Here is a 27,091-nt window from a genome sequence, read left to right as displayed (position 1 = left end):
CGTCGGTGCACAGGGGTGTGTCTCCGTCTTTGTGTGAAGCCTCTGCCTTTTGTCTGTTGAACAAGTGTCCACACGCAGGGGTTTGCGCGTCTGGGGTCTGCGACCCCAGAAGGGGTCAGACCGCGCGGACCCTCCAGGCTCTGGAAGCCCTCGCCCATCAATGCCTGGCGGATGTTCGGCAGTCGGTCCCGGGCAGGCTGCGGGCCCCCAGGGGACGGAGGTTAAGCGGTGGGGCGGGGGGCAGCGGCGCCGCGGCTCGTGGCCAGCGCCGTGACTCAGCACGGGGGGCGGGCCGGCCGGCCGGGCCGGGGCGGGGCACGCCCACCGCTATAAGGCTCAGGCCGCTGCCGAACGCGCTGGAGGTTTGCCGCCGCCGCCTTTGCCGACTTCCCCGTCGCCAGGAGTGAGTTCCCCGCTGCCTGGGGCTCCCAGGGATTCCGAGGGGGGGCGCCCAGGGTGTTTGGGGGGGCAGTTGGGGCTCTCGAGGGGCCGGGCTGGAGCGCCCAGAGCCGGGGATGGGACCCCGGGGAGGACGGGCCGGTGTCGTCTCCCGCGGAACAGGCCTCTCCCGCCGCTAACCGGCTTCTTTGTGCGTCTTGCAGTGCCGCCCTACACCATCGTCTACTTCCCGGTTCAAGGTAGGGGCCTGGGACGGCAGGGTGGGAGTGGGAGGGGAGCCAGAGGCTGGGGGCTGCAGTCCAGACCCCCGCTTTCTCCCCTGGCGTCACGTGGCTACTAACTCGAGCCTCCTTCCTGGGCCCTGGAGCTGCCCGGGCTAGCGTACCTCAAGCCTCGCGGCCCTGGCCCGCCCCTCCGCCGTGTGCTGTGAGGTCTTCCGAGCAGCCCCAGCCCCTTGGCGCCTGCCCACCCTCACTGCCCCGTCCTCCCCTCCCCCAGGGCGCTGCGAGGCCACGCGCATGCTGCTGGCCGACCAGGACCAGAGCTGGAAGGAGGAGGTGGTGGCCATGCAGACCTGGCTGCAGGGCCCCCTCAAGGCCTCCTGCGTGAGTACTTCTGTCCCGTCCCCAGCTCAGGGGCCGGACCTTGTGGGGGCGAGTGGGGCGCAACACTAGGGCGAGGGGCAGCCGAGCCCAGCACCTCTGACAGAGCTGTGCGTCCCCCCAGCTGTACGGGCAGCTCCCCAAGTTCCAGGACGGAGACCTCACGCTGTACCAGTCCAATGCCATCCTGAGACACCTGGGCCGCACCCTCGGTGAGTCCGGGCACTGCAGGTGGCTCAGCCCGGGCTGGGGCCGGCGCCATCAGCCAGCCTTCCTGAGCACCTGCTGAGCCTCCTCCATGTCAATCAAATCGCCCAGCTACCCTGTGGAATGGAGGCGTGTGGAGGTTATCTAGGGCTTCCCCGGTAGTTCTGTTGGTAAAGAATCCGCCTGCAACACAGGAGACCCAGGTTCGATTCCTGGGTCGGGAAGATCCGCTGGAGAAGGGGTAGGCTACCCACTCCAGTATTCTTGGGCTTCCCTTGTGGCTCAGCTGGTAAAGAATCCGCCTGCAATGCAGGAGACCTGGATTCGGTCCCTGGGTTGGGAAGATCCTGCCCTATAGCGGGGCCACCTGCCCCTGAATTCTGAGCGCGGACTCAGCCCCTTTCTTCCTGCCTGGCCCAGGCACACTGGCAGCCACGTGGCCTGGCTGCGGGGGGTCAGGTTGCCGTGGCTTTCAGGCTCCCACTCACGCCCTCTGCTCTCCCGCCACCCCAGGGCTGTATGGGAAGGACCAGCGGGAGGCGGCCCTGGTGGACATGGTGAATGACGGCGTGGAGGACCTTCGCTGCAAATACATCTCCCTCATTTACACCAACTACGTAAGCGCGGGTGCGGGGGTGGACACGGAGGACAAAGAAAGAAAGGGGCTGGTTTCCTTCTCGCCCTATACCGCCCCCTCTTGTGGCTGTGGCTGATCCCCACCCCGGGGCTGCTTCCGGTTCTGGGGAGGGGGTGGTGGGAATCAAGAGCCATTATAGACTGGACATACCCCACTGCCTCCCTGCCTGGAGGAGGGACCCGGTCAGGTAGCAGGCCATGGCAGAACGGTGCTAGGACAGGAGATGACCAGCCAGAGGTGGTTCCCTGATCCTCAGCCCAGGGAGGTCAGGAGGGCTTCCTGGAGCAGGTGCAGAAAGGAGGAGCTTCTGGAAGGGATGCTGGTACTTTCAGATGCACGAAGTGTGCAGGCACAGGGCACATCTGGGTACTTGGGAGCAGTTTCGCAGAGGCAGGGTGTGCCTCTGTGTGTGTGCGAAGGAGAGTGTCAGGAGATGGATGGAGCTGGAGGGACAGCAGGCCCGCTCCTGAAGGCCTCGGCCAGCTGGCTTGGAGATGCTCTTTGGGGAGTCTAAGCAGGATGGTGTCTGTGCGATCTGGAAAGATCCTGTAAGGCTTTTGCAAGCCTGGGGAGTGATCGTGACAAGAGTGGACTAGAGAAGGCTCAGCCTCTGAAATGGAGAGGATGTGGCAATAGCCTGGGGTGGGGAGTGAGGAGAGGAGGGCGGGGCTGGGCGGGTGGGATCCACTGAGATGGAGCAGACGGAAGGGAGCATCCCCGAGGGCAGGGGATGGGGACGGGGTGGGCAGCAGGCCAGGGCCAGGAGGATGATACGCAGTGGCTTCTTTCTGGCAGGAGGCGGGCAAGGAGGACTATGTGAAGGCACTGCCCCAGCACCTGAAGCCTTTCGAGACCCTGCTGTCCCAGAACAAGGGTGGCCAGGCCTTCATCGTGGGCGACCAGGTGAGCCGGCCCCGTCCCCGCCCCTTCCGCACCCCACTCTGTCCACATGGCGCACCCGTGCAGAGACAGCATGGGGGTCATGGGTTCAGCGAAGCTGGGGACCGCCTCGGGCGCCCTGCCTCCCAACTCCCACACCCTCTGAGTCCCACCCCGCTCGGCCCTGCAGATCTCCTTTGCGGACTACAACCTGCTGGACCTGCTTCGGATTCACCAGGTCCTGGCCCCCAGCTGCCTGGACTCCTTCCCCCTGCTCTCAGCCTACGTGGCCCGCCTCAACTCCCGGCCCAAGCTCAAGGCCTTCCTGGCCTCCCCGGAGCACGTGAACCGGCCCATCAATGGCAACGGGAAACAGTGAGCGCTTGCAGCACTCTCTGCAGGAGGCAGGGGGCTGCTTGCTTCCCTTTCCCCAGGACCAATAAAACTTCCAAGAGAGAAGCAGTGAGCCTTGAGTTTTCTGGGCAGGGGGCCTCCCTGATCCTCTCGGACTCTCGGGCTTGGGGAAGGCCGGGGCAGCTGGCTGGGATACTTGGATCCTAAAACACAATCGGGCTTCCCTGGTAGCTCAAACAGGAAAGAATCTGCCTCATATGCAGGAGACCCAGGTTTGATCCCTGGGTCAGGATGATCCCCCAAAGGAGGGAATGGCAACCCACTCCAGTATTCTTGCCTGGAGAATTCTATGGACGGAGGAGGCTGGTGAGCTACAGTCCCTGAGATTGCAGAGTCAGACACAACTGAGTGACTAACACTTTCGCTTTCAAAACATAATCGGTGTCTTCCTGAAGCCTTTGGGCTGGTCTGTGTTTACTGAACTCCAGAAACAAAGAGGGGAAAGGAAAAGAAAAACAGGAAGAGAAATTAACTATGGTCCCCGCTCTGGACATCCACACAGTCTAGAGAGACAGCTTCACTTAAATAAACATGCTTTCTGGTCTCAGCCAGCCACCTGCCAGAGGGCCCCTGTGCAGGACAGCAGGAGCTGAGGGGCCCTTGGCCAAGAGGAGGGGCGTGGAGAGGAGCTGAGTGGCTCAGAGCAGCCCCCGCTGGGGCGGTGGGAGGGTCAGTCATCTGTGCTCAGGTGGGGCTGTCCTTGCTTCCCCGTGCCTCCCGGGCGCGGGAGCAGAACAGTGATTCACGTGCCTTGCCTGCTGCCTTCTCCTCCCATCCTTGTTAGCTAGGCAGAGAGAACAGCCCAGCCTGGGTGAGCTGGCTCTGGGGTGTCCAGAGTGGGGAGGCATTGGGGTGCAAATAGCTTGGGGCTCTCAGGGCTCTCAGGAATGGCTGGAGGGAAGGGGTCATGGGGAGCCCCCTGTAGTGCAGCCTGGAGGAGAAGACCCTTCTCTGGGAAGCCTTGCCCAGCATCAGAGCTTCCTGCTCAAAGGAGGAGATCTGACCTCTCAGGAAGTCTACCTCTCATTTCTTCTTTAAAGTAATTTTTTAAATTAATTAAATTAAAAAAAAAAAAAATCTTGGCTGTGCTGGGTCTTTCTCGTGGCACACGGTTTTCTGAAGTTGTGGTGTGCGGGCTCAGTTGCCCTGCAGCTTGTGGGTTCTTAGTTCCCAGACCAGGGATGGAACCCGCATCTCCTGTATTGGAAGGTAGATTCGTAAGCACTGGACCACCAGGGAAGTCCCAACTTCTCTTGTTTCTTATGAGAGAACTCCTAATAAGTTGAGACTTCCAGGAAACGTCACTTGAGGGCCAAGGGGGAGGCATCCGTGTGGTGATTAAGGTTCCCTGCCTGCCTGCTTCAGGGGTGATGGGTTGGCAGAGAAATACCTGCATGTACCCATCCCACACCCAGAGGCCCTATTTAGGGGCCATTCGTGGTGTCAGAGGAGGTGTGGCTCCAGCAGCAGGACTGAAAGCCTGAACACCCACGGAGAGGCCTGGGAGCACAGAACAGCTGAGAGCAGTGCCCTCGGGCGGGTGGCTGGGGAAACTGACTAGAGGCTGGAACAGACATTGCCAGTGGGGGACTTTGGGTTCAGGGAGTGTGGATCAAAACTGAAGAGGCATGCATCCCCCAGCCCTCTATAGCTGCCCTTGCAAATAATGGTAATAATTACTAAAGCTTATCGAGTCCCTTGGATGCCAGGCATCATACGAAATGCTTCAGTATATATCATCTTCCTTAATTCTCCCCACCCTTGAGTAGGTACGCTTATCCCTATTTATGGATGAGAAACTGAATCACAGAACGTTTAACTTGTTGATGTGTGAACAAAGGCACTCGCAAGGTTATTCATTTTCTTGCTTGTGGAGTCCGTCAACAGGAGACTGGCTAAGTACACTAGGTGCACACACAATGGATCTTGTGGGTGCGCCACGGATTTTACTGCTGTGAAAAAGAGAAAGGAGGTCAAGATTAGACTTTTATGGAGTACAGGAGGCTGGGCCAACAGAGTGAAGCCCTCTTTGCAAGACCTTTTCTATTGCACATCCATAACGTGGGAAAATCAAACTTCCCTGTCCCCTCTGCAATTGGGAGGCGCCACATAACAGGTTCTGATGCTGGACTGTGGGTAGAGTGGGTGATTCACTTCCAAGGACAGCATAGAGCAAGGCATGTGGAGTGGCTGAGCAGAGACCTGTGGTTTTACACTACTGGCATTTTCTTTTTTAATTTTTTAAATTTATGACTGCATCAGGTTTTAGTTGGAGCATGCAGGCTTCTCTCTGGTTGAAGGGCATGGGCTCAGTTGCTCTGAGACTTGTGGGATCCTAGTTCTCTGACCAGGGATTGAACCCATGTCCCCTGCATTGTAAGGCAGATTCTTAACCACTGGACCACCAGGCAAGTCCCACTACTGGCATTTTCGAGTTGCTGTTACTGCAGCATAACTTCACCCAACCTGTCTGATCTACCCTTCACTCTCAGCTCAGGCGAAGGGAATCCAGTCACCTCCTACCTTTGTCCTGCCTCTGAAGGTGATCAGGGGAGGAGAGAGGGCTGTGACCCTGGGGTATTCTCCCTTGCCCAGGACTAGGTCCCTCAGGCTCTCTCAGACCAGGCCCTGAGGGCTGTCAGTGATGGGAAAATGTCTGAGAAAACGTCTCTCTGGCGGGTGGTTGGGAGGAAGACACGAAGCTGATCAGAGCCACTAAAGGGCACAGTCCTCTCCTTCACATGGACATTCGGCTGCAGGGCCAAAGTGGGACAGACTCTCTTGGGGACAGGCCCGGGCCTGGCGACCCTGACCGGGTGACTTTGGCCCCTGGGGAGAGCAAAGGATGGTGTCAGAGCTGGGCTGGGCTGCTCCCTCTGCCCGGGAGCTCACTGCACTTGCACATCTAGTCCACTGCCCCCGTGGACAGACAGAGACTGTCGGTGCTCCAGCATCTCCTGACCACAGCACCTCCGTCATCTCTTTCGGAAACCCCACTTTCCTCCTAGCTGGTTCTAGCAGCCCTCTGCGAAAGTAAAGACCAGCAAATGAGAACAAGCAGCGTGTGTCCTCAGGGCAGGGAGTGCTTCAGCAAGGGAGTCAGCCACAGCCATTTACCCGCAGGGCTCAAAGGCAGATAGAGGAGTGGGGAAGCTTACGGGGTTGAAAAGGGGAGACTTCAGGCGTACCCTGAATGAAGGCTGTCGGCCTGGGGCGCTTTGGGCGGGCTGACCGGAAGTGGGATGTCCTATGTCACTGCTTAGGGGAGCAGATTTGGCTTCCTCTGGTTGGCCTTAAGTTGGAAGGTGATGGTTAAGTTGCTCTGTCGTGTCCCCGACTCTCGTGACCCCATGGACTGCAGCCCGCCAGGCTCCTCTGTCCATGGGATTCTCCAGGCAAGAATACTGGAGTTGGTTGCCACTTCCTTCTCCAGGGGATCTTCCTGACCCGGGGATCGAATCCAGGTCTCCTACAACTGCAGGCAGATTCTTTACCCACTGAGCTATGAGGGAAGTCCCCTAAGTTGGAAGAGGGAATGAAAATTAAGGAAGCAGTCACTTATTGGGGCAATTATTACAAGGGTTATCCTAAATCGTCCTAGAGAGAGTCGTCAGTCTTCCTACAAGTCTGACCTAAAGTCTGACAGGCTGGGTTCCTATCCGGTTACTGTAAATAAGAGGTTGGTTTTCAGGCAGGTCGCTGCAGGCCGTGGGTCAGATTCTACTTCCATATATAGTCTGGCCATTGTCTGTTGTGTTTTCAGTCTCCTCTGCAGAGGTGACCCAGCCACAGCAACTGGAAGCCTTTTCCTCTGTCATTTTCCTCCTCGAGTGGAGAAATCCTGTTGGGAGAAAGCAGGAGCCCACACAGTCTCTTTCCAGGAACAGTTCTTGGCCCATTTCTGGGCCCTGGAGGAGACTGAACTCTTGGGGCACCAGAGGATCAGTCTGACTTGCCCCTGAGAACACCAAGGCCGAGATGGTGTGCCAAAGGGCACTGCTTCCCCTGCATGTGGTTACTGAGGGACGTGGGAAGCTGCAGGAGTTGGTGATTCATGTTGCCAACATGCCTGTACCCACCCCACTCGGCCTGGGGGACCCTGGGAGCTAAGAAAGAGCTGGGCTTCCGGCTGGGGTGGGCTGCCCTGAGGGACCCTGGAGAAGGATACTCTCCCCAAGGAAGAACTTTGAGTGGCACATCTCACTGCCCACTTCGCCAGGAAAAGAGAGAAGGCCAAGGTCAGCGTCCAGAGTCTGGGGCAGAGGCCAGTGATCAGGAACTTGGAGTGGGCAAGATCGGGGGGTGGGGGTGGGCAAGACTGGGGGTTGGGGGGTAGGCAAGTTCAAGGAGGTGGGGGGATGGCCGGCATTGAGGCTGTTGGCATAAAGGGTTAAGGGAGGACCTTAGAATGGCTGGTGGGATCACCCTGCTGCAGGAAAAGAGCTCCGAACAATCAGAGGCGCTGACCTCTAGAAGGTTCTTGGCTTCCTCCCTCCCCAGCTGACTCAGTCCCGGTGGGTTTCGAGGCACCTACTGCAGCAGCGCAAACTTGGTGGCATCACTCTCTCTCAGGAATCCAGGCCTGGCGGAGATCTGGGTTGGCCTCCTGCACTTGGCGACAGGCAGTGGGCGAGGCTGGCTGCCTGCAAGCCCGAGCGCAGACCCCCGAGCTCCGCCCGCGTTGCCGGGCCGGCTCCAGCCCGCATGTGCAGATAGGCCTGTGCCAGCGGGAGCGCCGAGGGGGCATCTGCGAGAAATGGAAACTGAGCCGCTGGCCGCAGTCCTGCCTTGCAGATCACAATCCCCTCTGTCACCCACTTGCTGTTGCTCAGCCGTGGCTCTTTGGGACCCCATGGACTTCAGGAGGCAGACTTGCTTCCCTATCCTTCACTGTCTCCCGGAGTTTACTCAAACTCCTGAACTTCTGAACTTCCGTCAAACTTCCTGCTCATTCCTCACACCGCAAATCAACAGACAACAAACAATGGCCAGATATTTGAGATGAATCTCTAGCATGTAAACCATAACAATGAACAGGAAGGAGAAAGGAACTCAGAAGACAGAGACTGTGCATGAGAAAACTTCAGTTAAAAATAAACTTTAATGATTATCTTCAGGGAGATAAGAAAAGTTATTAACTCAGAAGGTTGGTGGTGGTGGTGGTATTCAGTTGCTCAGTCATGTATGACTCTTTCTGATCCCATGAACTGCAGCACTCCAGGCTTCCCTGTTCTTCACTATCTCCCAGTTTGCTCAAGCTCATATCCATTGAATCCGTGATGCCATCCAACCATCTTGTCATCTGTCACTCCTTCTCTTCCTGCTTTCAATCTTTCCCAGCATCAGGGTCTTTTCCAGTGAGTCAGCTCTTCACATCAAGTGGCCAAAGTATTGGAGTTTCAGCTTCAGCATCAGTCCTTCCAATGAATATTCAGGGTTGGTTTCCTTTAGGATTGACTGGTTTGATCTCCTTGCAGTCCCAGGGACCCGGAAGATAAAGTGAGGCTATTAGAACATTCACTGGGACTTCTCTGGAGGTCCAGTGGTTAAAACTGGATCAGCTTTCATTGCAAGGAGTGCGGGTTCAATCCCTGGTCAGGAGACGCACAAGCCACGTGGTGTGACCAAAAGGAAACAAACAAAAAAGTTCTCAAAACTGAAAGTATCTTTTAAAAAAACCTAAAATATAATAACAAAAATGTAAAATCTCACAAAATAAAGTTGAAAAAAAGAAGACTCTTAAGAGTCCCTTGAACTGCAAGGAGATCCAACCAGTCCATCCTAAAGGAAATCAGTCCCGAATATTCATTGGAAGGACTGAAGCTGAAACTCCAATGCTTTGGCCACTTGATGAGAAGAAATGACTTATTGGAAAAGATCCTGATGCTGGGAAAGATTGCAAACAGGAGGAGAAGGGGACGACAGAGGATGAGATGGTTGGATGACATCACCGACTCAATGGACTTGAGTTTGAGTAAACTCCTTGAGTTGGTGATGGATAGGGAGGCTGGAGTGTTGCAGTCCATGGGGTTGCAAAGAGTCGGACACGACTGAACTGAACTGGTGTTTTATATCTTGACTAGACATTCCTAACTCATTTCCTCTTCCTGGGCACAGAGCCCCCTTGAATCTGGACGCAGCGGAAGTGAAGAGTGTCACTCCAGGGCTGGGCAGTGGGAGCTGGTGCGCCTTCATCCCCGCTCCCTCCTTCCCCTCCCTCTCTCCCCCTCTCTCTCCAGCTCTGGTCTCTCCACGTGCGCCCTCTCTGTGGCAGCCTCAGGGCAGCTGGACCTTCTACATGATGGCTGAAGTGAGTGTCTCCAGAGACACCGCAAAGCTGTGTGACCTTCTTGAACTTAGCCCGGGAAGCCCCACCTCGTGGCTTCCTCTGTCTTCACCGAGGCAACAGCAACGACCTGCCCAGCTTCGCGGGAGGGCACGGAGATGCCCAAGTGTCAAAGCACTTGTTTCGTCATCACCACAAGAGAAGATGCAGTTTCAAACTCTTTATGCCTTGAGAGTGGTGTTCTTCTCTCTTCACAGGGTTGCATTTGCCTTCTGAGGGCCCTGGAATTTCATGGTTGGCTCCTGTATCAGTCTTGGGTCCTTTTTCATTCATGTGCTGGGTACTTATTATGCTTTTCAACATGACAGCTCTTCTTCTTCAGGCCTGAGAATATGTATTATTCATCTGATAAGTGAAAGTGGCTCAGTCGTGTCAAACTCTTTGTGACCCCATGGACTATACAGGCCATAGAATTCTCCAGGCCAGAATACTGGAGTGGGTGGGTAGCCTTTTCCTTCTCCAGGGGATCTTCCCAACCAGGGGATCAGACCCAGGTCTCCCGCACTGCAGGCAGATTCCTTACCAGCTGAGCCACAAGGGAAGCCTATTCATCTGATAATCTGCCCCCTACTATTTTTTTTCTTGTCTCTCTCCCTCTCTAGATTTCCTCGACTAATACTTTATTTTCCTCATTTTTCCATGCTTTTATCTTTTCTATTTTTATGCATATTTTTCAACTTTCAGTTCGGTCGCTCAGTCATGTCTGACTCTTTGCAACCCTGTGGACCGCAGCACGCCAGGCCTCCCGGTCCATCACCAAAGCCCAGAGCTCGCTCTTCCCATCAGGGGGCCAAAGCATTGGAGCTTCAGCTTCAGCATCAGTCCTTCCAATGAATATTCAGGACTGATATCCTTTAGGATGGACTGGTTTGATCTTGCTTAAGATCTCTGCATATACAGGAACTTGATGTGTAATAGTAGTAGCATCACAAATTTCTGAAGAGTTCTTTAGTAAAACTGATTCACTGTATTGAGAAAAATGGGTGGCTTCTTACCTCATGCCATTTACAACAATAAACTCTAGATGGATCAGTGGTTCTTAATAGGGGGTGATTTTGTCCCCTAGATTATGTTTGGCCATGAACTTCCCCGGTGGCTCAGACGGTAAAGCGTCTACCTACAATGCGGGAGAACTGGGTTCAATCCCTGGGTCAGGAAGATCCCCTGGACAAGGAAATGACAACCCACTCCAGTACTCTTGCCTGGAAAATCCCATGGGTGGAGGAGCCTGGTAGGCTACAGTCCATGGGGTCGGACACGACTGAGTGACTTCACTTCACTTGTCCCCTAGATTATGTTTGGCCATGTCTAGAGATATTTTTTTTATCCCACAATTCAACTCTGATGTATTTAACGAAGAGAAATGGAATTATGTGTCCACAGAAGACCTGTGAATGTTCATAAAGGCTTTACTCATCATAGCCAAGAACTGGAAACAACCCAAAGGGCCATCAGCTGATGAGTGGGGTTTTTTAATTGTGTAAAATTATTTTTGTTGCCACAACTTATGGTGTGCTGCTGGCACTTAGGGATGTTGCCAAACATCTTATAATGCACAGGAAAGCCACCTGCAACAAAAACTTCTGCAGCCCCAGATGCCCATAGTATCAAGGTTCAAAAACACTGCCACAGGGCTCACTTATGTGTGAACAAGAAACATAAAATACCAACAAGAAACAATATAAGATTTTTCTTTGTGACCTTGGACTGGGGATGAATTCCTTGAATGAGGCCCTCAAATGAATGAACTTAACAAGATCAAGACTCAGATTTCTTATGGACTTCCCTGGTAGCCCAGTGGTTAAGACCCCAAGCTTCCACTGCAGGGGGCATGGGTTCAGTCTCGGGGCAGGTAAATAAGATCCTGCATGTTGTGCGATGCAGCCAAAAAAAAAAAAAAAAACAACTCAGGATTTCTCTTGTATGAGGATAGCTACTATTATCGGTTATTAGAGAGATGATAAAGGAGATATATTTGGAACATCTGACAGGGGAAGGGGGCCCAGTGGTTTATAACGTTGCAGATGGTGTTCCCACAAATCTTTCAGAATCCCCTCAAAGCCACAAAAAGCATAAAAAAGCAAACACACACTCCATCTCTCATGTTGGCAGGAAACATCTGAAGTGTTTATAGTTATGAGCTTCTATGCACCAAATAACATACCCTGACTTTCATAAAGAGAAAGCTGATGGGAAGATAGAGACTGAGACATCTGGAAACAACAAACGTCAAACTCTGCAATAAGGAAACAGAGAAGGCACCATCCTTTCAATTGTTCTTGGGATATTTACTTCAATAACTATATATCATGGCTCAGAGAAAGTTTTACAACATTCCAGAGGGAGAAAAAGGAACAGTACAGACAACAGTCTCTCATTAGAAGTGACAAAGTGAAAAAAATAACACAAAGATCCTAATGTTTATAGATATAATATTTATAAGTATATTTATAAATCTCTCTTAACATGATATGTCAAAAAAGAAATCAAGGGCTGTCCTGGTGGCTCAGGGATAAATAATCCTCCTATCAATGCAGGAGACATGGGTTCGATCCCTGATCTGGAAAGATCCCACATGCCACAAGAGCTGGGAGAAAATCCCACAGCCTGGGAGCCACACCTACTAAGCCCACGTGCTGCAAGTACTGAAGCCTCCACGCCCTAGAGCCTGTGCCCCACAGCAAGAGATGCCACTGCAGTGAGAAGCCCTCACGCTGCAGTGAAGCCCCAGCACAGCCTAAAATAAATATATTCTATAAGTAAAATTTCAAAAAAAGAAATAGAAATCAAAATGGCAGAACTTATAGAAAATGATGATAAAGGAGCACATACATCGGAAGCTTGGTCTCCTTGTCTTGATCACTCTAGCTTTATAATTAGTTTTACTCTCTGGCAGGGCAGATCTCCCCTCAATTCTTTTGTTCATCTTCAAGACAAGGTTGGCCATCCTGGGCCCTTTGTTCTTCTATATCTGTTTTATTTATTTAAAAAAATACTTATTTATTTATTTGGCTGCACTGGATCTTTAGTTGCAGCCTGCGAACCCGGGCCCCCTGCATTGGGAACATGGAGTCTTAGCCCTTGGACCACCAGGGAAGACCCTGTATCCATTTTGGAACCAGTTTTCCCAGCTCCATGAAAAGCCTTGATGGGATTTTGATCGGAATTGCAGTGAGTTTGTAGATTAACTTGGAAAGATGTGACATCTTTATGATATTAAGTCACCCCACCTGGTAAAGTCTCCTGAGCAGCTGCAGTGCTGGCTGGAGGCAGAGGGAACGTGGGATTCGGGAAGGAGGAAGGAAGCCATAAATACTGGCTATGGTGTCATGACCATTGCAGCAGCAGCGCCCCCGACCATGTGTCCTTCGTGGCTCTGAGTTCTGTATATTGGGAGGAAATTGTCTTTGGAAGGTGCAAAGTGGTCATGGGAGGAAGAACATGTAATGGAAGATGAACGGCTCAATCTGTTTCTAATAAACACTCAACAGGTTTTGCTTTTTGCTGATTTATAAGGTAGGTCCTGGCATTTCTAAAAACTGAAACTTGAGTCTCGTATTTCTAACGGTTTGGGATTAGTTGAGGGGTGTGTAAGCTCTTCCTGGTGTCTGTCATCCCAAATAACAGTCAAAGGCTACATGGGGCAAAAAAGAAACTAGAGCTTTTGTGTTAAGGGACAAAACGGGTGTAGGCAGAATTCCAAGGGGCAACTTAAAGATGGGAAAGGGGCTGACATGGAGACCCTGCAGATACCGCGACCTGATCTACCGGGTGTCTGAGTATGCGTCTGCTGCCAAGGAGGTGCCGGGGTGGGTGGGCTGAGGGGACTGTATTGATCCCTGGGACTGAGACTTCCCAGGTGCTCCCTGATGGAGGCTGCAGATGGTGCCCAGGGCTTCAGGACCAGGATTAGCCAAAGAAGGACCCTGAGACACTGGCAGGCTGACAGGTTCTTACGCCGGGACCAGAGGGTCTGCAGGGCATGTGTGGGCACTCTGCCCTGGAGAGCAGGGAGGCTGGGTCACATGAGCCGTTAATTACGCTGTTTGCACTCACCTTGAACTATGTATGCTTCATCAGCGAAGGCTGATTGACTTTACTTTCTCAAGTTTAAATTAGTGGGGAAAAAATAGGGAGCTACCCAGTTGAAGATGTTAGAGTAGAACCTAAGATGCACCGTTTCCCTCTCAAAGAAACAGAGAAGGAAAAAAAATCGTTAGTAATGACATTCCAATCACACAGACATGAACAAGGGAGTTCTGTGTAGACCTGAAATAAGGCTCTCTTTGAAGGAAAGAAACAGGAAGAAACCCCCGGCCTGGGGTGGGAGCTGAAGCCTTGTGACTTAACCAGGAAGCGGGAACACAGCCAAGCTGAACACACAGGGCCTGGGGCCAAGCCTTCAGTCTGTAACCAGTGCTGGTCAATAAGACTGACAGGCTTCAGTGGTGGAGGCCAGGTCTCCACCAAGAGCATGAAGCATGGCACCAGAAATGCCCTCCCTGCCAGGTCATAAACAGGGCCAACCCAGAAAACAGGAATGCAGAATTTGTGATAGAAGTAAGTACAGAGAGACGCAGTATCGCCTGTTTTTGTTTCAATTCAGCAGGAGGATAGACGTATAGATTAGCTTTTGCTGGAAAAGGAAATTTCCATCTGAGTGTTAAAAATGTAAGGGAAACCACTAAAAATAGAAACAAAATGTATAACTTTGAAACCAATATTGGGGAAGAAGGGAATAGCACAAAGAAAACTCAATTAATTCAATAGAAGTTCAGGAAACAGATGAAAAAGAAATCAAGAGAAAGAATGCTTAGCAGAAAACATAATATAGTATGGCAGATATATGTTCCAGTGGAAATACCAATAAATGTAAATAGGTCAGACTCTTTTTAAAAGACAGTGACGTTTGGTTAAAATAAAACAAAATGAAAATTTAATTATGGGTTGTTTTTAAAGTCATCCCTAAAACAAGAGAAAGATGGAAAATAAAAAGAAAAAAATCCCAGGGATTTCCCTGATGTTCCAGCGGCTAAGACTGTATTCCCAATGCAGGGCTATAGCTGGTCAGGGAACTAAGATCCCTTATGCCAGATGGCACAGCCAACAAAAGAAAGAAAGAAAGAAAAGAAAAACCCCAAATACTAATAAAAAGAAAGCTTAGGTAGCAATAGTAATACCAGAGACCCTAAACCTCAAGGCAAAAATCGTTAAAAGCAGAGAAATATTTTACATCAGAAAAAGGGACAATCCATGAAGAAAACATTCTTTAAAATATAGGTGTTCAAAACTGGCTCAAGGAAATAAACAAATGGCCATAAAAGAAATGGGAACAGTGGTCAGATCACCCCTAAGCAGAGGCCCCAGCTCCAGATGGCCTTATGGTGAGTCCTAGTGATGCTTCAGGAAATGATGACTTTTACCCTCAGAAAACTCCTGCAATGAATAGGAAAAGGGGGAAAGGGACACATGACAGCCGTCAATCCAAATGAAAAAATATGACAGCATGATCAAAAGCCTTGTCTCTGGAATAATAAAAAACGAGAACAGCAAACATAGAGCACTTACAATGCTCGGGCCCGTCGTAAGGACTTTACAGAGATTAAAACAGGTCACCATTGTAACTACTCATGAGGCACAGAGAGGTCCAGAAACTCGTCTGATGCCAGGCAGCTGGTAGGCTATAGAACCCAAGATCCAAACTGTTCTCTTAGTGACCTCACTCTGCCACCCCTTTAGGTAAAAAATAACTCAGTAGATTAGAAAAAAAGATTGATGTAATTATGAAGAAAGAAGAAACACAATACCATCCTCTCAGAAGAAGCATTCAGTGAAACTGAGCCTTAATACAATCAAGGTCCCTATCAAAATCCTCAGCAAACTTCATACTAACAGGCTGTCTTGACAATCGTCACACTTAGCTTTTTTTTTTCCTTTTGGCTGCACCACATGCTTGTTCTAAAATAATAAATGGGCCAAAGTCTTTAGGACATTTACAATCCTGCCTAACTGGAGGAGAAATCCATTTCCAAGGTGCCCTGGGGCAACTAACAACACCACGCCCAGATCTGGTAGGGCAATCCAAATGTTATTACCCAGATCCACTCTCCTCCCAACCACTGCATGGTTTGGAAACAAGCCATTGGGAGGTTCAAGGTCACACCTCTGATTGACTAGGGAAGAAGATGATCTGATTATCGCTATTGATTGTTTAGTCGTTAAGTCCTATCTGACTCCTTAGTGACCCTATGGACTGTAGTATGCCAGGTTCCTCTGTCTATGGGATTTCCCAGGCAAGAATACTGGAGTGGGTTGCCATTTCCTCCTCCAGGGGATCTTCCTGACCCATATTTCCTGCATTGCAGGTGGGATCTGTACCACTGAGCCACCAGGGAAGCATCCAGATCTGTGACAGAAAAAGGCAATAAAGGATGTTGGAGAAAAGACTAGGATTGATGCTCTTGTGAATATTTCCAGACTCCAACTTTATCTAGAAAGGTTTTTAGGTGTTATTGCTTAGAATTCCATCTCCTTTTGCACCTGCATCAGCGGTTCTTTTCTGCAGTCACTCTTTCATTTTCACGAGTAGTTATTACTAATTAGGAGGGAAATAGACACAGCAGGAATTGTGTTTCTGAGCTGCCAGTTAAAATGTGCTGGTCTAAGGAAGTCTAAAGGCACATGAAGTGAAAAGGAGAAACAAAAATGCTAACAAATGGAATTGGGGATTTCAATATTAAGCTTTTACCACTCCCATTAAAGTCACACCCCATACGAGGAAGCTCTGTTGTTGTTCAGTCGCTAAATTGTGTCTGACTCTTTGCAACCTCAACGGACTGCAGCACATCAGGCTTCCCTGTCCTTCACTATCTCCCGGAGCTTGCTCAAACTCATGTCCACTGAGTCGGTGATGCCATCCAACCATCTCATCCTCTGTCGTCCCCTTCTCCTCCTGCCCTCAGTCTTTCCCAGCATCAGGGTCTTTTCCAGTGAGTTGGCTCTTCGCATCAGGTGGCCTACTATACTATTTAATCTTGTTCTGAAGCTCTTAGTTGATGAGATAAGAAAAGAAGCTAGAACCTGACATTCGAAAGGAACATGCTAGACTCATCATTTCTCAACAATACGATCATCAGCACAGAAAATAGAAAAGCTTCAGCGGACGAACTTTCTTATGGGGAATTCCATTAAGGGTTCCAGATGCAAAATCAACTAAGGCAAAATAACAGTGTACTAAACACAAACATCCATGGCTCAATGGTGAAGAAAATGCCTGTGATGTAGGAGACACAGGAGACACCAGTTCAACCCCTGGGTCAGGAAAATCCCCTGGAGGAGCGCATGGCTACCCATTCCAGGATTCTTGCCTGAAAAATCCCATGGACAGAGGAGCCTGGCAGGCTACAGTCCATGGGGTCGTGAAGAGTTAGACACAACTGAAGCAGCTGAGCATGACATTCACAAACAACAGTCAATTAGAAAATGTTATCAGAACAGAGACCACAAAAACATCCCATAAAATGCCTATATTTAAAAATGTGTAGAATTTTTAAAAATTCTAAATGCTTAGTGAAGGATTTGGCAGATCTGAAAAAAATGAGATCATATCACATGGCTGGATGGGAAGACTCAATAATGTAAAGATGCAGATTTTCTGAATTAATCTGTTTACTCTAATCCAGTGCATTTAGCTGAACATTCTTTGGGCGTTGTGTCAGGCACTGCTCATTTACTTTCCTCACCCCTAACAGTGCTCTTTTAGGATGTATGTGATCCTAATTTCCCAATAGAGGCATGGGTCATAAAATCACACAGGAAGTAAGTGGTGGAAAGCAGGATTTTGAATCCAGGTCTTTAACCTTGATGCTCTGGTGTAACCTGTAGATAATTAGGTTTCTAAATCTATTTGTAAAATGGACTACTCTTACAGTTTTGATTGAAAAAGCAGGGTGAAAGATCGTTTTATAGTTAGACACTGTTTCTACAAATAAAAAGCACTAAACACTCATTTTTCTGCAGGTAAGTGATGTACAAACAAAGTGGGTTTTTTTTTTTTTTTTTTTTAAGGATTTAAGATAATATTGGACTAGACAGTATTTGGCTCTGAGGTAGAGGCACTTTAGTTTTTTCTATTAAAGTCTAAATTTTTAAGGATCAGTATATTCATATGCTGGGAAGATTCCCTGGAGGAGGGCATGGAAACCCACTCCAGTATTCTTGCCTGGAGAATCCCGCAGACAGAGGAGCCTGGCGGGCTACAGTCCATGGGGTCAGAGTCAGACATGCCTGAAGAGACTTAGCACATATTCATATGCTACTGTGAAATGTTTTTTTAACCATTTAGAAAGCAGTGGAAAGAAGCAAAAATAATAATGGGGGGATTTCCCTGGTGGTCCAGAGGTAAAGACTCCACACTTCCACTGCAGTGGGTACAGGTTCGATCTCTGGTGGGGGAATTAAGATTCTGCGTGCTACACAGCACAGCCAAAATAACAAAAATACCAATAGGGACTAAGTCAGCGCAGTGAAAACATGCGGCATGCATGCTAAGTCGTTTCAATCGTGTCTGACTCTTGGCGACTCTCCAGGCCATAGCCCACCAGGCTCCTCTGTCCATGGGATTCTCCAGGCATGAATACTAGAGTGGGTTGCCATGCCCTCCTCCAGGGGATCTTCCCGACCAGGAAGGCAGGTTCTTTACCGCTAGCACCACCTGGGAAGCCCCTGAGAACATGTTACAACTTTCTTTTGTTACTACTCTCTTTTTGCTATTTTGTATTTCTTAAATTTCCAACAAAGGAAAAGCGTCTAGTTTTTTCATTTTCCAAATATAAAATTAGATTACAATACTGAGTAAGCCCCTCCCAGGAGAAGCTCTGTCCTGGGGGTTGGAGAAGAGGGAAGATCAGATCAAGCTGTAGTCACGTTGGACCCATGGCAACTTTGGCCCCATGGTTGTGTAAGAGTTGTATGAAGTGGTGGAAAAAAAGCTTCCTGGGAGGAGACATCCAAAGGAATCCTCTGGGAAGGAGGAGGCGGAGGAGGAAGGGGAGCAAGAGGATTCCCCGGTGCAAAGCCAGCTGGTGTGGGCAGAGCCAGCCAAACTGAGTTGGGCTCTGAGTGCCACGCCAGGGGGCTTGGGTTTCTTCCTGAGGACACGGGGAACCACGAGGGGTCTCAGGCAGGGGAGGAGCAAGATAGATCCCAGGTTTACAACAGTCCTGCTCGTTCCACGGTGCGAAGAGGTGATTGCAGGGCAAAGACCTGAGACTGGGAGACCTCAAGGAGGCTTTGTAAAATTCCAGATGAAAGCTGATGGGTCATGGCCGTGGGGCGTGCTCAGAAGGCAGGGCTGGCAGGACGCAGTGGATCTGGGGACAACGAGGCATCCTGGATGCCTTCCAGCTTCTGGTCTGGGGGCTGGCAGGGGAGACAGTGGCACAGGATGAGATAGCCGAGAGCCAGGGTCTGGGATACCTTAGAAGAGGGCTTCCTGGAGGAGGTGATATCCAGTGGAGCCTGGCAAGAGTGGGCTCTGGATGGGTGGGGACTGAGGGTCAGGAGACCTCAGGACGAGTTCTGGCTGCTGTGCTATCCTAGGCAGGCCACTCCGCGTGACTAATACTCTCTGTCCTCTTCTGAAAACAGGGGCTCATCATTCCTACGCTCTGGGTTGAGGGAGGATTACGGAGATAACACATGGCAAGTGCTTGGCACTGAGCCTGGTGCAGGATGATCTGGGGGCCCTGCCCGTTGTTCTTACTTTCCCATCACCCCATCCCCAGCATCTCCCATCCGCAGCATCGCCGGGCTGCCTTCTCCCCACGGCTTTGTGTTCCCCTGACCCAGTTAGACAGGGATGAGGAGAGAATCCACTCTCCGGCTCCATCCTGCCCCGCTTCTGCCACCCCAGAGGGAGGGATCCACGGACTCAGGTCTGAGCCCGGATTAGCTGTGTAATCCCCAGCTCTGACTGGACAATCTCTTTTCCTGCCTGGGAGAGGGGGCCTGGGGCTGGGAGTCAGGACTGCTGGGCCCTGGGCCTGGTGCTGCCCCACCCCTCTGGGAGCCCCCAGACAAGGTGCCCCGGCTCTTGCCTCTTCTTTTGGAAACACCACTGACACCCTGCAAGGGTTGTCGTGTGTGTGCCAGGTGTCTGGGTGTCTGCTGTGTGTGGGGCGCTCTGCAAAGGAAGAAAGGCCTGGGTCGGTTTCCAGCGCTACATGCAGCAGCTTCACGCCCCTGGACGAGAGATGAAACCATCATAGCCCTCCATTTTCTTCGTGGAGAAAATGGAGTTAACAGTATCCAGGGCTACTGTGAATATATGAGAAGTTAAGGGCCTATTGCTTTGTAAATAGCACATTTCTTGAGAGATAAGAAAGAACGGGTCTTCCTTAGCAGTCCAGTGGTTCAGAATCCACCTTCCAATGCAGGGGACCCTGGTCCAGGAAGATCCCACATGCAAGGGGCAACTGAGCCACCCATGAGCCACAACTACTGAAGCCCGTGTGCCCTAGAGCCCCTGCTCCAAAACAAGAGAAGCCACGGAAGTCTGAGCACTCAACTAGAGAACAGCCCTGCTCGCTGCAACTAGAGGAAGCCTGTGCACAGCAAGGAAGACCCAGTGCAGCCAGAATAAATAAATTAATTAATTAAATTTTTTAAAAAAAGGATGACAGCAGGATAAGAGAATAGAGGAGCTGGGGAGAGAAGATCCAAACAGACATGCTTTATCTTGGGACTCAGAGCCACAGCGTTCCAGAGAACTGACAAACTGATAAAAAACAGTTAATCAAGCTTCGGAGATTTCAGGAGAAGGAGATCAGAAGACCTTCTCAGGTCATCAGAGTACGGTGTGTGTGTGTTTGGGGGGGAGGTGTTGGGGACAGAAAGGCCCTAAAGTCCCAAGCGTAAGAGGTCCTGGGGAGAGGGGGGCGTGACGTGGCCTGGGCCTTGACGACCCTGCGCGGGAGGGGCAGAGTCCTTCCATCCAGGCCAGGGCCAGGTTGCCAAGGCAGCGGGGACCACGCCAGGATCTTGAACAGCAGCGCCCAATGCCAAACCCTCCTGACCCGCGACGCGGGAGGGATGGAGGACAGCGCAGCAGCAGCGGGGAGTGGATGGGCCGGCCGATGACCATCTCCACCCTCTTGGCCTCACCCCAACCTAGGACTCTAGACACCCCTCCTCTGGGAGACTCTGCCCCAGACCCTCTGCCTGCCCCGCCTCCCTGCTTGCCAGAGCCCAGGGGTGCCCGCGGTGGGTGGAGGGAAATTCACAGTCTGGGAGGGCTGGGACAGGGCCAGAGCAGTACAAGGCAGGCAGGAGGGTCCCGCTGAACAGTAGGCTGAAAGGCTGAGAGTCCGAAGGCAAATGCGAAAGAGCAGAGCCGGCGAGCAAGACAGTAAATAAATGCCAGCCCAGCGGCAGGAGAAAGGCAGTCGGGAGGCCCAAGGGACTACATCTACCAGCAGCCTCAGCACCAGACAGGGCACTTCCGGCCTCTCCGCGCTCCCTCGAGGAGGCGGGGCCAAGGGCGGGGCGGGAGCGGCGCGGGGAAGTTGGGACGCGCCCCGGCGTCAGGACGCGTGTGACGTTCTTCCTGTGCGCCGCCTAGCGTCTCGGTCGTGCCGGGTCCTGAGCCTCAGAGCCGTGAAGGTGACAGCGGGAGGTTACCGGCTTGCCTCTCCCACCCCGCCCCGCGATGCTGGCGGCACGGCGGCTGCTCGGCGGGTCGCTCCCCGCGCGGGTGTCTGTGCGATTCAGCGGCGACACGGTGAGGCCCGACCTGAGGGGCGCTCGCGGGCCGGGTCTCGCTGTCGCGTCTGCGCGCGCCATCCCTGGGTCCGTAGTGCCTTCTAGAGAAGCCTCTCATCTCCCCCGTCTGACAAGAAGGTTGCAGATGTAGAAGGGGACGGGTCCCAAACGGGAGGCTGACTCTCCCCTGCCCCTAGCCCTCCGGCTCTTTGGCTGCCCCTCATTTAACAGCTGCGTGACCTAATGGAAAATTTTGCAGCTGGCAAAGCGTCCTTGTCTCATTCCTTCCTCGCTACAACCTTGTAGCGCGTGAAGGGGTCATTGCCCCATTTTACAGATGCAGAAACAGCTTTGGAGAGGGCCGTGTGCCTCCTCATTCCTCGTTCAACGTTCTGCTCCCTGTGTTGGCTTTTAAGGGGTTGGGTGTCTGGAAGCCAGGTACCCTTAGCCCTCAGCTGGGGTTCTCTCTGTGTCTCGTAGGATTCCAGAGCCATCTCTCCTCAACAGTTTTATCCCGAGCGGATCTCCCGCCACCATCTTGTGTCCCAACCCCAGTGAAGCATTCCTCTTCCTTCAGAAAACACATTTTGTCTTCAGCAGAGTTTAGTCATATAAGCAAGACTTTGGCCAAATCCAGTTTTGATCAGCAGAGCCAGACAAGTAAATAAATGGACATGACGTCACCCTGGGCTCAGGGCGGTGGTCTGTGCTGTGGATCCTGTGTGGACTTTGGCCACAGGCAGACCTGTGCTTAGATTCCACCTGCTCCTTCAGGCTGTGTGCCTTTTGTAAGCTCATTTTGCTCTGAGTCTTGTTTCCTCTTCTGTGAAATGGAGGAAATCATTCCTATCTCAGGGTTATGAGAATGAAATGACATCTTGGATATAAAAAGCTTAGTCTCGTACCTGCTAACAGAAAGTGCTTACTAAGTGGTGATGGTAGTTATGACGCTACAAAGAGTTCTGAAGCTTTGGCCCCTGCTGTCCTCCCAGTCCAACCCTCCTTAGTTAGGGGACCCAAAAATCTGTAGCTCCTGGCCTGGCCCCTCATAATATCAGAGCTCTGCTGGGCATACTGACTCTCTGTGTCCCCAGACAGCGCCCAAGAAAACCTCATTTGGCTCACTGAAGGATGAAGACCGGATCTTCACCAACCTGTATGGACGCCATGACTGGAGGTGAGATGGTGCCCTTAGGCTGGTGGATCCCCAGGCAGCGCCTCCTCCTCACTGCCTTCCCCACCCTATCCAGGCTTAAAGGTGCCCAGAGTCGAGGTGACTGGTACAAGACGAAGGAGATTCTGCTGAAGGGGCCTGACTGGATCCTGGGTGAGGTCAAGACATCGGGCTTGCGGGGCCGTGGAGGTGCTGGCTTCCCCACTGGCCTTAAATGGAGCTTCATGAATAAGCCCTCAGATGGCAGGTGTGTATAGGCAGGCAGAAATGGGGTTACACCTCGGGGCAGCTGGGACTTACCTGGGCCTTGGGGCTGTTTCCTTGGAAACTAAGAGTGAATGAAGTGGGAAAACCTTACCAGAGCTCCAGTAGCAGGGACTCGGTTCTCTGGTCTTCCTCAGGGGAGTCTTGAGGGGCAGCAGAGTCTACACAAGATTTTGACTCCAGCAGACTTAATTGATCAATTCCTGGATCTGCCATTTAATCATATAGCTTTAGGCAATCTCCGGACCTTTCAGAACCTCAGTATTCTGTTCTGTAAATGTATATTGTGTTGTTCAGGGATTAAAGAAATAACTGTGCCTACAGCTTTTGGCATGCACTTTGGTTTGCATGTAGAAAGTAAATGATAAATGTTAGCTCTGCCTCCTTTTGGCTCCGGAGATATGATGGCGGTTCACAGAGTGCTCATTGTGACCAAAAGCAGATTTGGGCTCTTGAGAAAGCACTCGGAGAGGCATTTGGGCTGAGTAGAACCAAGACCTTCCTGTGGTCATAGCTGCCCCAGTGTGGACTAGGCAGTGAGCTCCCCCGTCGTTGGTGGTGAGCAAGCAGAGCCCTGGGAAGTTGTTGGGAGGACAGAGAAGGATTGGCTGTCAGATAAGACCTGTTTGAGGTTTCCTGGTGGAGTGGGGTGGCATACGGTTGAAGGCCTGACCCTGGCGGCCCTGTAGCCCAACTGACCTGCTGGCCCCCGCAGGCCCAAGTATCTGGTGGTGAATGCGGATGAGGGGGAGCCAGGCACCTGCAAGGACCGAGAGATCATCCGCCACGACCCCCACAAGCTGGTGGAAGGCTGCCTAGTGGGGGGCCGAGCCATGGGCGCTCGCGCCGCCTACATCTACATCCGCGGGGAGTTCTACAACGAGGCCTCCAATCTGCAGGTGGGCAGGGGGAGGGGAGGTACTGAGTGGGCACTCACACGCACCAAGCCAGGCAGAGTTCGTCGTAGGTTCTCGAGTGGGATCTGCCTGGAGTTGTGCTGGGAGGGTGGGGATCTCTCGAGCTGGCCTGTGTCCTGAGTGGGACGTGCACCCGAAAGCCTCCGTCTCGCTCTGCGTCCCAGAGCTTCATCCTGGGAGGTCTTCCAGGGCTTCAGGGCTCCTGGGGCGGGGGTAGGCTGGAGAGCTCACACATGGGCATTTTTCCTGAAGGGTCAGGGGGTCATGTCAGTAATTCTCAGCCCAGTGACGCCTGTAGTAACTGGTCTAGGGCCAAAGCCTCACCTTTCTATTAGGTTCATAACCTGGCACATGGTAGCATTCTGTGTGTTATTACATGTGTAAAAAGCAGCCTCCAGGGTCTTTTCCTCGACTCAGAAGCAGTACTCACTCATTGTAAAGACAGGAATCCACACCATGTCAGAGAAAAATCTGCCATAGACTGACTACCTAGAGAAACTACTTGCTGAAATTTTCATTATTTCCTTAAAATCTTTATAAAAAATACATATAGTTGGAGGATTTGTTAAATGTTACTACACGACTAGTACACACTTTGTAAAAATCCCCACCCTTCTCCCAACACGTCCTCTGCTTATGTCCAGAGGGAGCTTTGGCCCTGGACTATGGTGAAGGGCTCACTGGGCCTGTACCCTGCCCTCCCACACGCAGTGTTCCTGGGCTCGTGGGGACCATGTCTGTACACCCCTGTCCCACAGGTAGCCATCCGAGAGGCCTACGAGGCTGGTCTGATTGGCAAGAACGCCTGTGGCTCCGGCTATGATTTCGATGTGTTTGTGGTGCGTGGGGCCGGGGCCTACATCTGCGGGGAGGAGACCGCGCTCATCGAGTCCATCGAGGGCAAACAGGGCAAGCCCCGCCTGAAGCCGCCCTTCCCTGCAGACGTGGGTACGACCTGGCGCCTGGCCTCATCCCGGGCCTTGTCCTGTGGAATCCGGGATCTGGCTTCAGGTTGCCACTGTCATCTTGGGGAATTTCTGAGTCCCTTTGCTGGGGCCTGACACCGCGAGTAGGTGGGAACAACATAGAGGCTGCACCAGTGCGCCCCGGAGCCTCTCACTCTGCCCCAGTGCACAGGCCACACAGCCTGTGCTCTCCAGCCGCCCGGAACTCTGGGCAGGGTGGTGGAGACGCAGTACGGCTGGGATCGGGCTCCCGGGGGACGAGGGTGACACAGGGGTGGGAGCCGGGCTCTGCCGCACAAGCAGACCCTGGACAGATGCCGCCTCCAGGAGACCCGCCCCAGCTGTCCCCAACCTCCAGCAGCCACTGGTTTGTTTCCTTTTTAAAAACGTATATATTTATTTTGTTTTTGGCTGTGCCGGGTCTTCGTTGCTGTGCAGGCTTTGCTCTCCTTGTGGCAAACGGGGCCACTCTAGTTCTGGTGCGCAGGCTTCTCATCGTGATGGCCTTTCTCGCTGCCGAGCACAAGCTCTAGGGCGTGTGGGCTTCGGTGGTGCAGCGCCCGGGCCCTGGGGGACAGGCTCAGTAGCTGTGGCACACAGGCTTAGTTGCCCCTCGGCACATGGGGTTGAACCCACGTCTCCTGGGTTGGCAGGTGGATTCTTTGCTACTGAGCCACCAGGCACGCGCCATCCACCAGGTTTTCATCCTCCTCTCCCACAGGAGTGTTTGGCTGCCCTACAACCGTGGCCAATGTGGAGACAGTGGCCGTGTCCCCTACCATCTGCCGCCGTGGGGGTGCGTGGTTTGCCAGCTTCGGCCGAGAGCGCAACTCAGGCACCAAACTGTTCAACATCTCCGGCCACGTCAACAACCCCTGCACAGTGGAGGAAGAGATGTCTGTACCGCTGAAGGAACTGATTGAAAAGCACGCCGGTGAGGCCTGGGGCCAGCCAGCGGGGCGGGCGGGCCTCTGGGGCCTGGGCCGGGGCGCGGGCTGACTGTGCCGGTCCCCGCCCTGACCGTCCATCCTCTCGGGGACTGCCTGGGGCCCCAGGGGGGGTCACGGGCGGCTGGGACAACCTCCTCGCTGTGATTCCTGGCGGCTCGTCCACGCCGCTGATCCCCAAGTCTGTGTGTGAGACGGTGCTGATGGACTTCGACGCGCTGATCCAGGCGCAGACGGGCCTGGGCACGGCTGCTGTGATCGTCATGGACCGCTCGGTAAGGAGGGGCCGCCACGCTCCCCACCCAGTCCCTGCCTTAGGCCAGGCTGGTTAGTAACCCGGCCTGGGCTCCTCAGAGACACCTGCTAGTTCTTGGGTCCTGATTCCTGTCACCCGAGACACAGGGAGGTGGGAGAGGCCGGGGGGCAAGGCTTCTCTGGGGGGAGTGCCCGTGGAGCCTGGCAGCGCAGGATGCCTGGGGTGGGTGGAGGAGGCCAGCGCACTGCTGGAATCGGGCGGGCGTGCCGCCAGGGGCTGAGGCTCGGGTACCTCCACGTTGCCCCTCGTCTCTGCAGACGGACATTGTGAAAGCCATCGCCCGCCTCATTGAGTTCTACAAGCATGAGAGCTGTGGCCAGTGCACCCCGTGCCGCGAGGGTAGGCGCGCTGGGCAGGCTGGGGTTTCTCTGTGGCTCATGCCCGGCCTGGGTGGGGCACGGGGCACAGGTGGCATGGACTCTGCACCCTGACTACACCGCTGCGGCCGCCCAGCCTGCTGTGGCCTCTCTCAGCCCCCCGCCCCTTGACCCACACCCCTCGAGTTCCATCCCCTGCACCCCGGCCTGGGGGGTCAGCAGGCCGTCTCTTGCTGCCCCGGTGCAGGTGTGGACTGGATGAACAAGGTGATGGCCCGCTTTGTGAGGGGGGATGCCCGGCCGGCGGAGATCGACTCCCTGTGGGAGATCAGCAAGCAGATCGAGGGCCACACCATCTGCGCCCTGGGCGACGGGGCCGCCTGGCCCGTGCAGGTACTGTTGCCCCGCGAGGGCGCGGGGGCTGAGTGCCCGGGCACAGGGGGGCGGGGCTTTCAGACCCTGCTTCACACCACGCTCCCTGCACCCCCTCCCGCCCCAGGGCCTGATCCGACACTTCCGGCCAGAACTCGAGGAGCGGATGCATCAGTTTGCCCAGCAGCACCAGGCCAGGCAGGCCGCTTCCTGAGCCCACAGGGCTGGTGTCCGTCTGGATGGCTGGACAATAAAGCTAATGATACCCACTCTCGCGTTGCATCTTCTCTGTGGCCTTGCCTGCCTCCACACTGCTGCTGCAGCCCATGGTTCACAGAGGCGGGGGGACTTTGGAGGGATAGGTCAGGACAAGGTCATGTTGAGAATCGACACCTTGACGCCCTGTGTGTCAGTCTGTCACAGGCTGTGTGCGTGCTCAGTCATGTTCGACTCTTTGGGACCCTTTGACTGAAGCCCGCCAGACTCCTGTCCAGGGGATTTCCCAGGCAAGAATACTGGAGTGGGTTGCCATTTCCTTCTCCAGGGGATCTTCCCGACCCAGGAATTGAATCCTT

The 27,091-nt window shown here is 53.0% G+C and overlaps 2 protein-coding genes across 2 annotated transcripts; both read left to right on the top strand.

Annotated features, from left to right (window-relative positions):
- The first annotated feature begins 281 nt into the window (after nt 1–281).
- Nucleotides 282–3,183, top strand: LOC133070319 (glutathione S-transferase P). Its single transcript, XM_061162360.1, has 7 exons — nt 282–403; nt 603–638; nt 898–1,004; nt 1,126–1,213; nt 1,722–1,825; nt 2,641–2,748; nt 2,915–3,183. Coding segments are annotated over exons 1-7 (633 nt in total). The 5' UTR covers nt 282–402; the 3' UTR covers nt 3,104–3,183.
- A 17,895-nt stretch (nt 3,184–21,078) lies between these two features.
- NDUFV1 (NADH:ubiquinone oxidoreductase core subunit V1) lies at nt 21,079–26,785 on the top strand. Its single transcript, XM_061162347.1, has 10 exons — nt 21,079–21,263; nt 22,339–22,421; nt 22,495–22,665; nt 23,398–23,581; nt 24,358–24,547; nt 25,286–25,498; nt 25,620–25,786; nt 26,085–26,166; nt 26,392–26,537; nt 26,644–26,785. Exons 1-10 carry the CDS (start codon nt 21,192–21,194, stop codon nt 26,728–26,730), a joined length of 1,395 nt encoding a protein of 464 aa, XP_061018330.1. The 5' UTR covers nt 21,079–21,191; the 3' UTR covers nt 26,731–26,785.
- The last annotated feature ends 306 nt before the right edge of the window (nt 26,786–27,091 follow it).

This window comes from Dama dama, chromosome 2, assembly GCF_033118175.1.
Source record: "Dama dama isolate Ldn47 chromosome 2, ASM3311817v1, whole genome shotgun sequence".
NCBI classification, from domain to species: domain Eukaryota; kingdom Metazoa; phylum Chordata; class Mammalia; order Artiodactyla; family Cervidae; genus Dama; species Dama dama.
This window is presented reverse-complemented; position numbering and strand designations above follow the sequence as displayed.

Excerpts from the sequence above, each read along its gene's own strand:
- LOC133070319 (XM_061162360.1), top strand. Across the intron at positions 639-897 it reads CGTCTACTTCCCGGTTCAAG|GGCGCTGCGAGGCCACGCGC; the intron begins GTAGGGGCCTGG and ends CCCCTCCCCCAG. Across the intron at positions 1,826-2,640 it reads CCCTCATTTACACCAACTAC|GAGGCGGGCAAGGAGGACTA; the intron begins GTAAGCGCGGGT and ends TCTTTCTGGCAG.
- NDUFV1 (XM_061162347.1), top strand. The coding sequence starts at position 21,192 with ATGCTGGCGGCACGGCGGCTGCTCGGCGGGTCGCTCCCCGCGCGGGTG. Across the intron at positions 25,499-25,619 it reads ACTGATTGAAAAGCACGCCG|GGGGGGTCACGGGCGGCTGG; the intron begins GTGAGGCCTGGG and ends CTGGGGCCCCAG. Across the intron at positions 25,787-26,084 it reads TGATCGTCATGGACCGCTCG|ACGGACATTGTGAAAGCCAT; the intron begins GTAAGGAGGGGC and ends TCGTCTCTGCAG.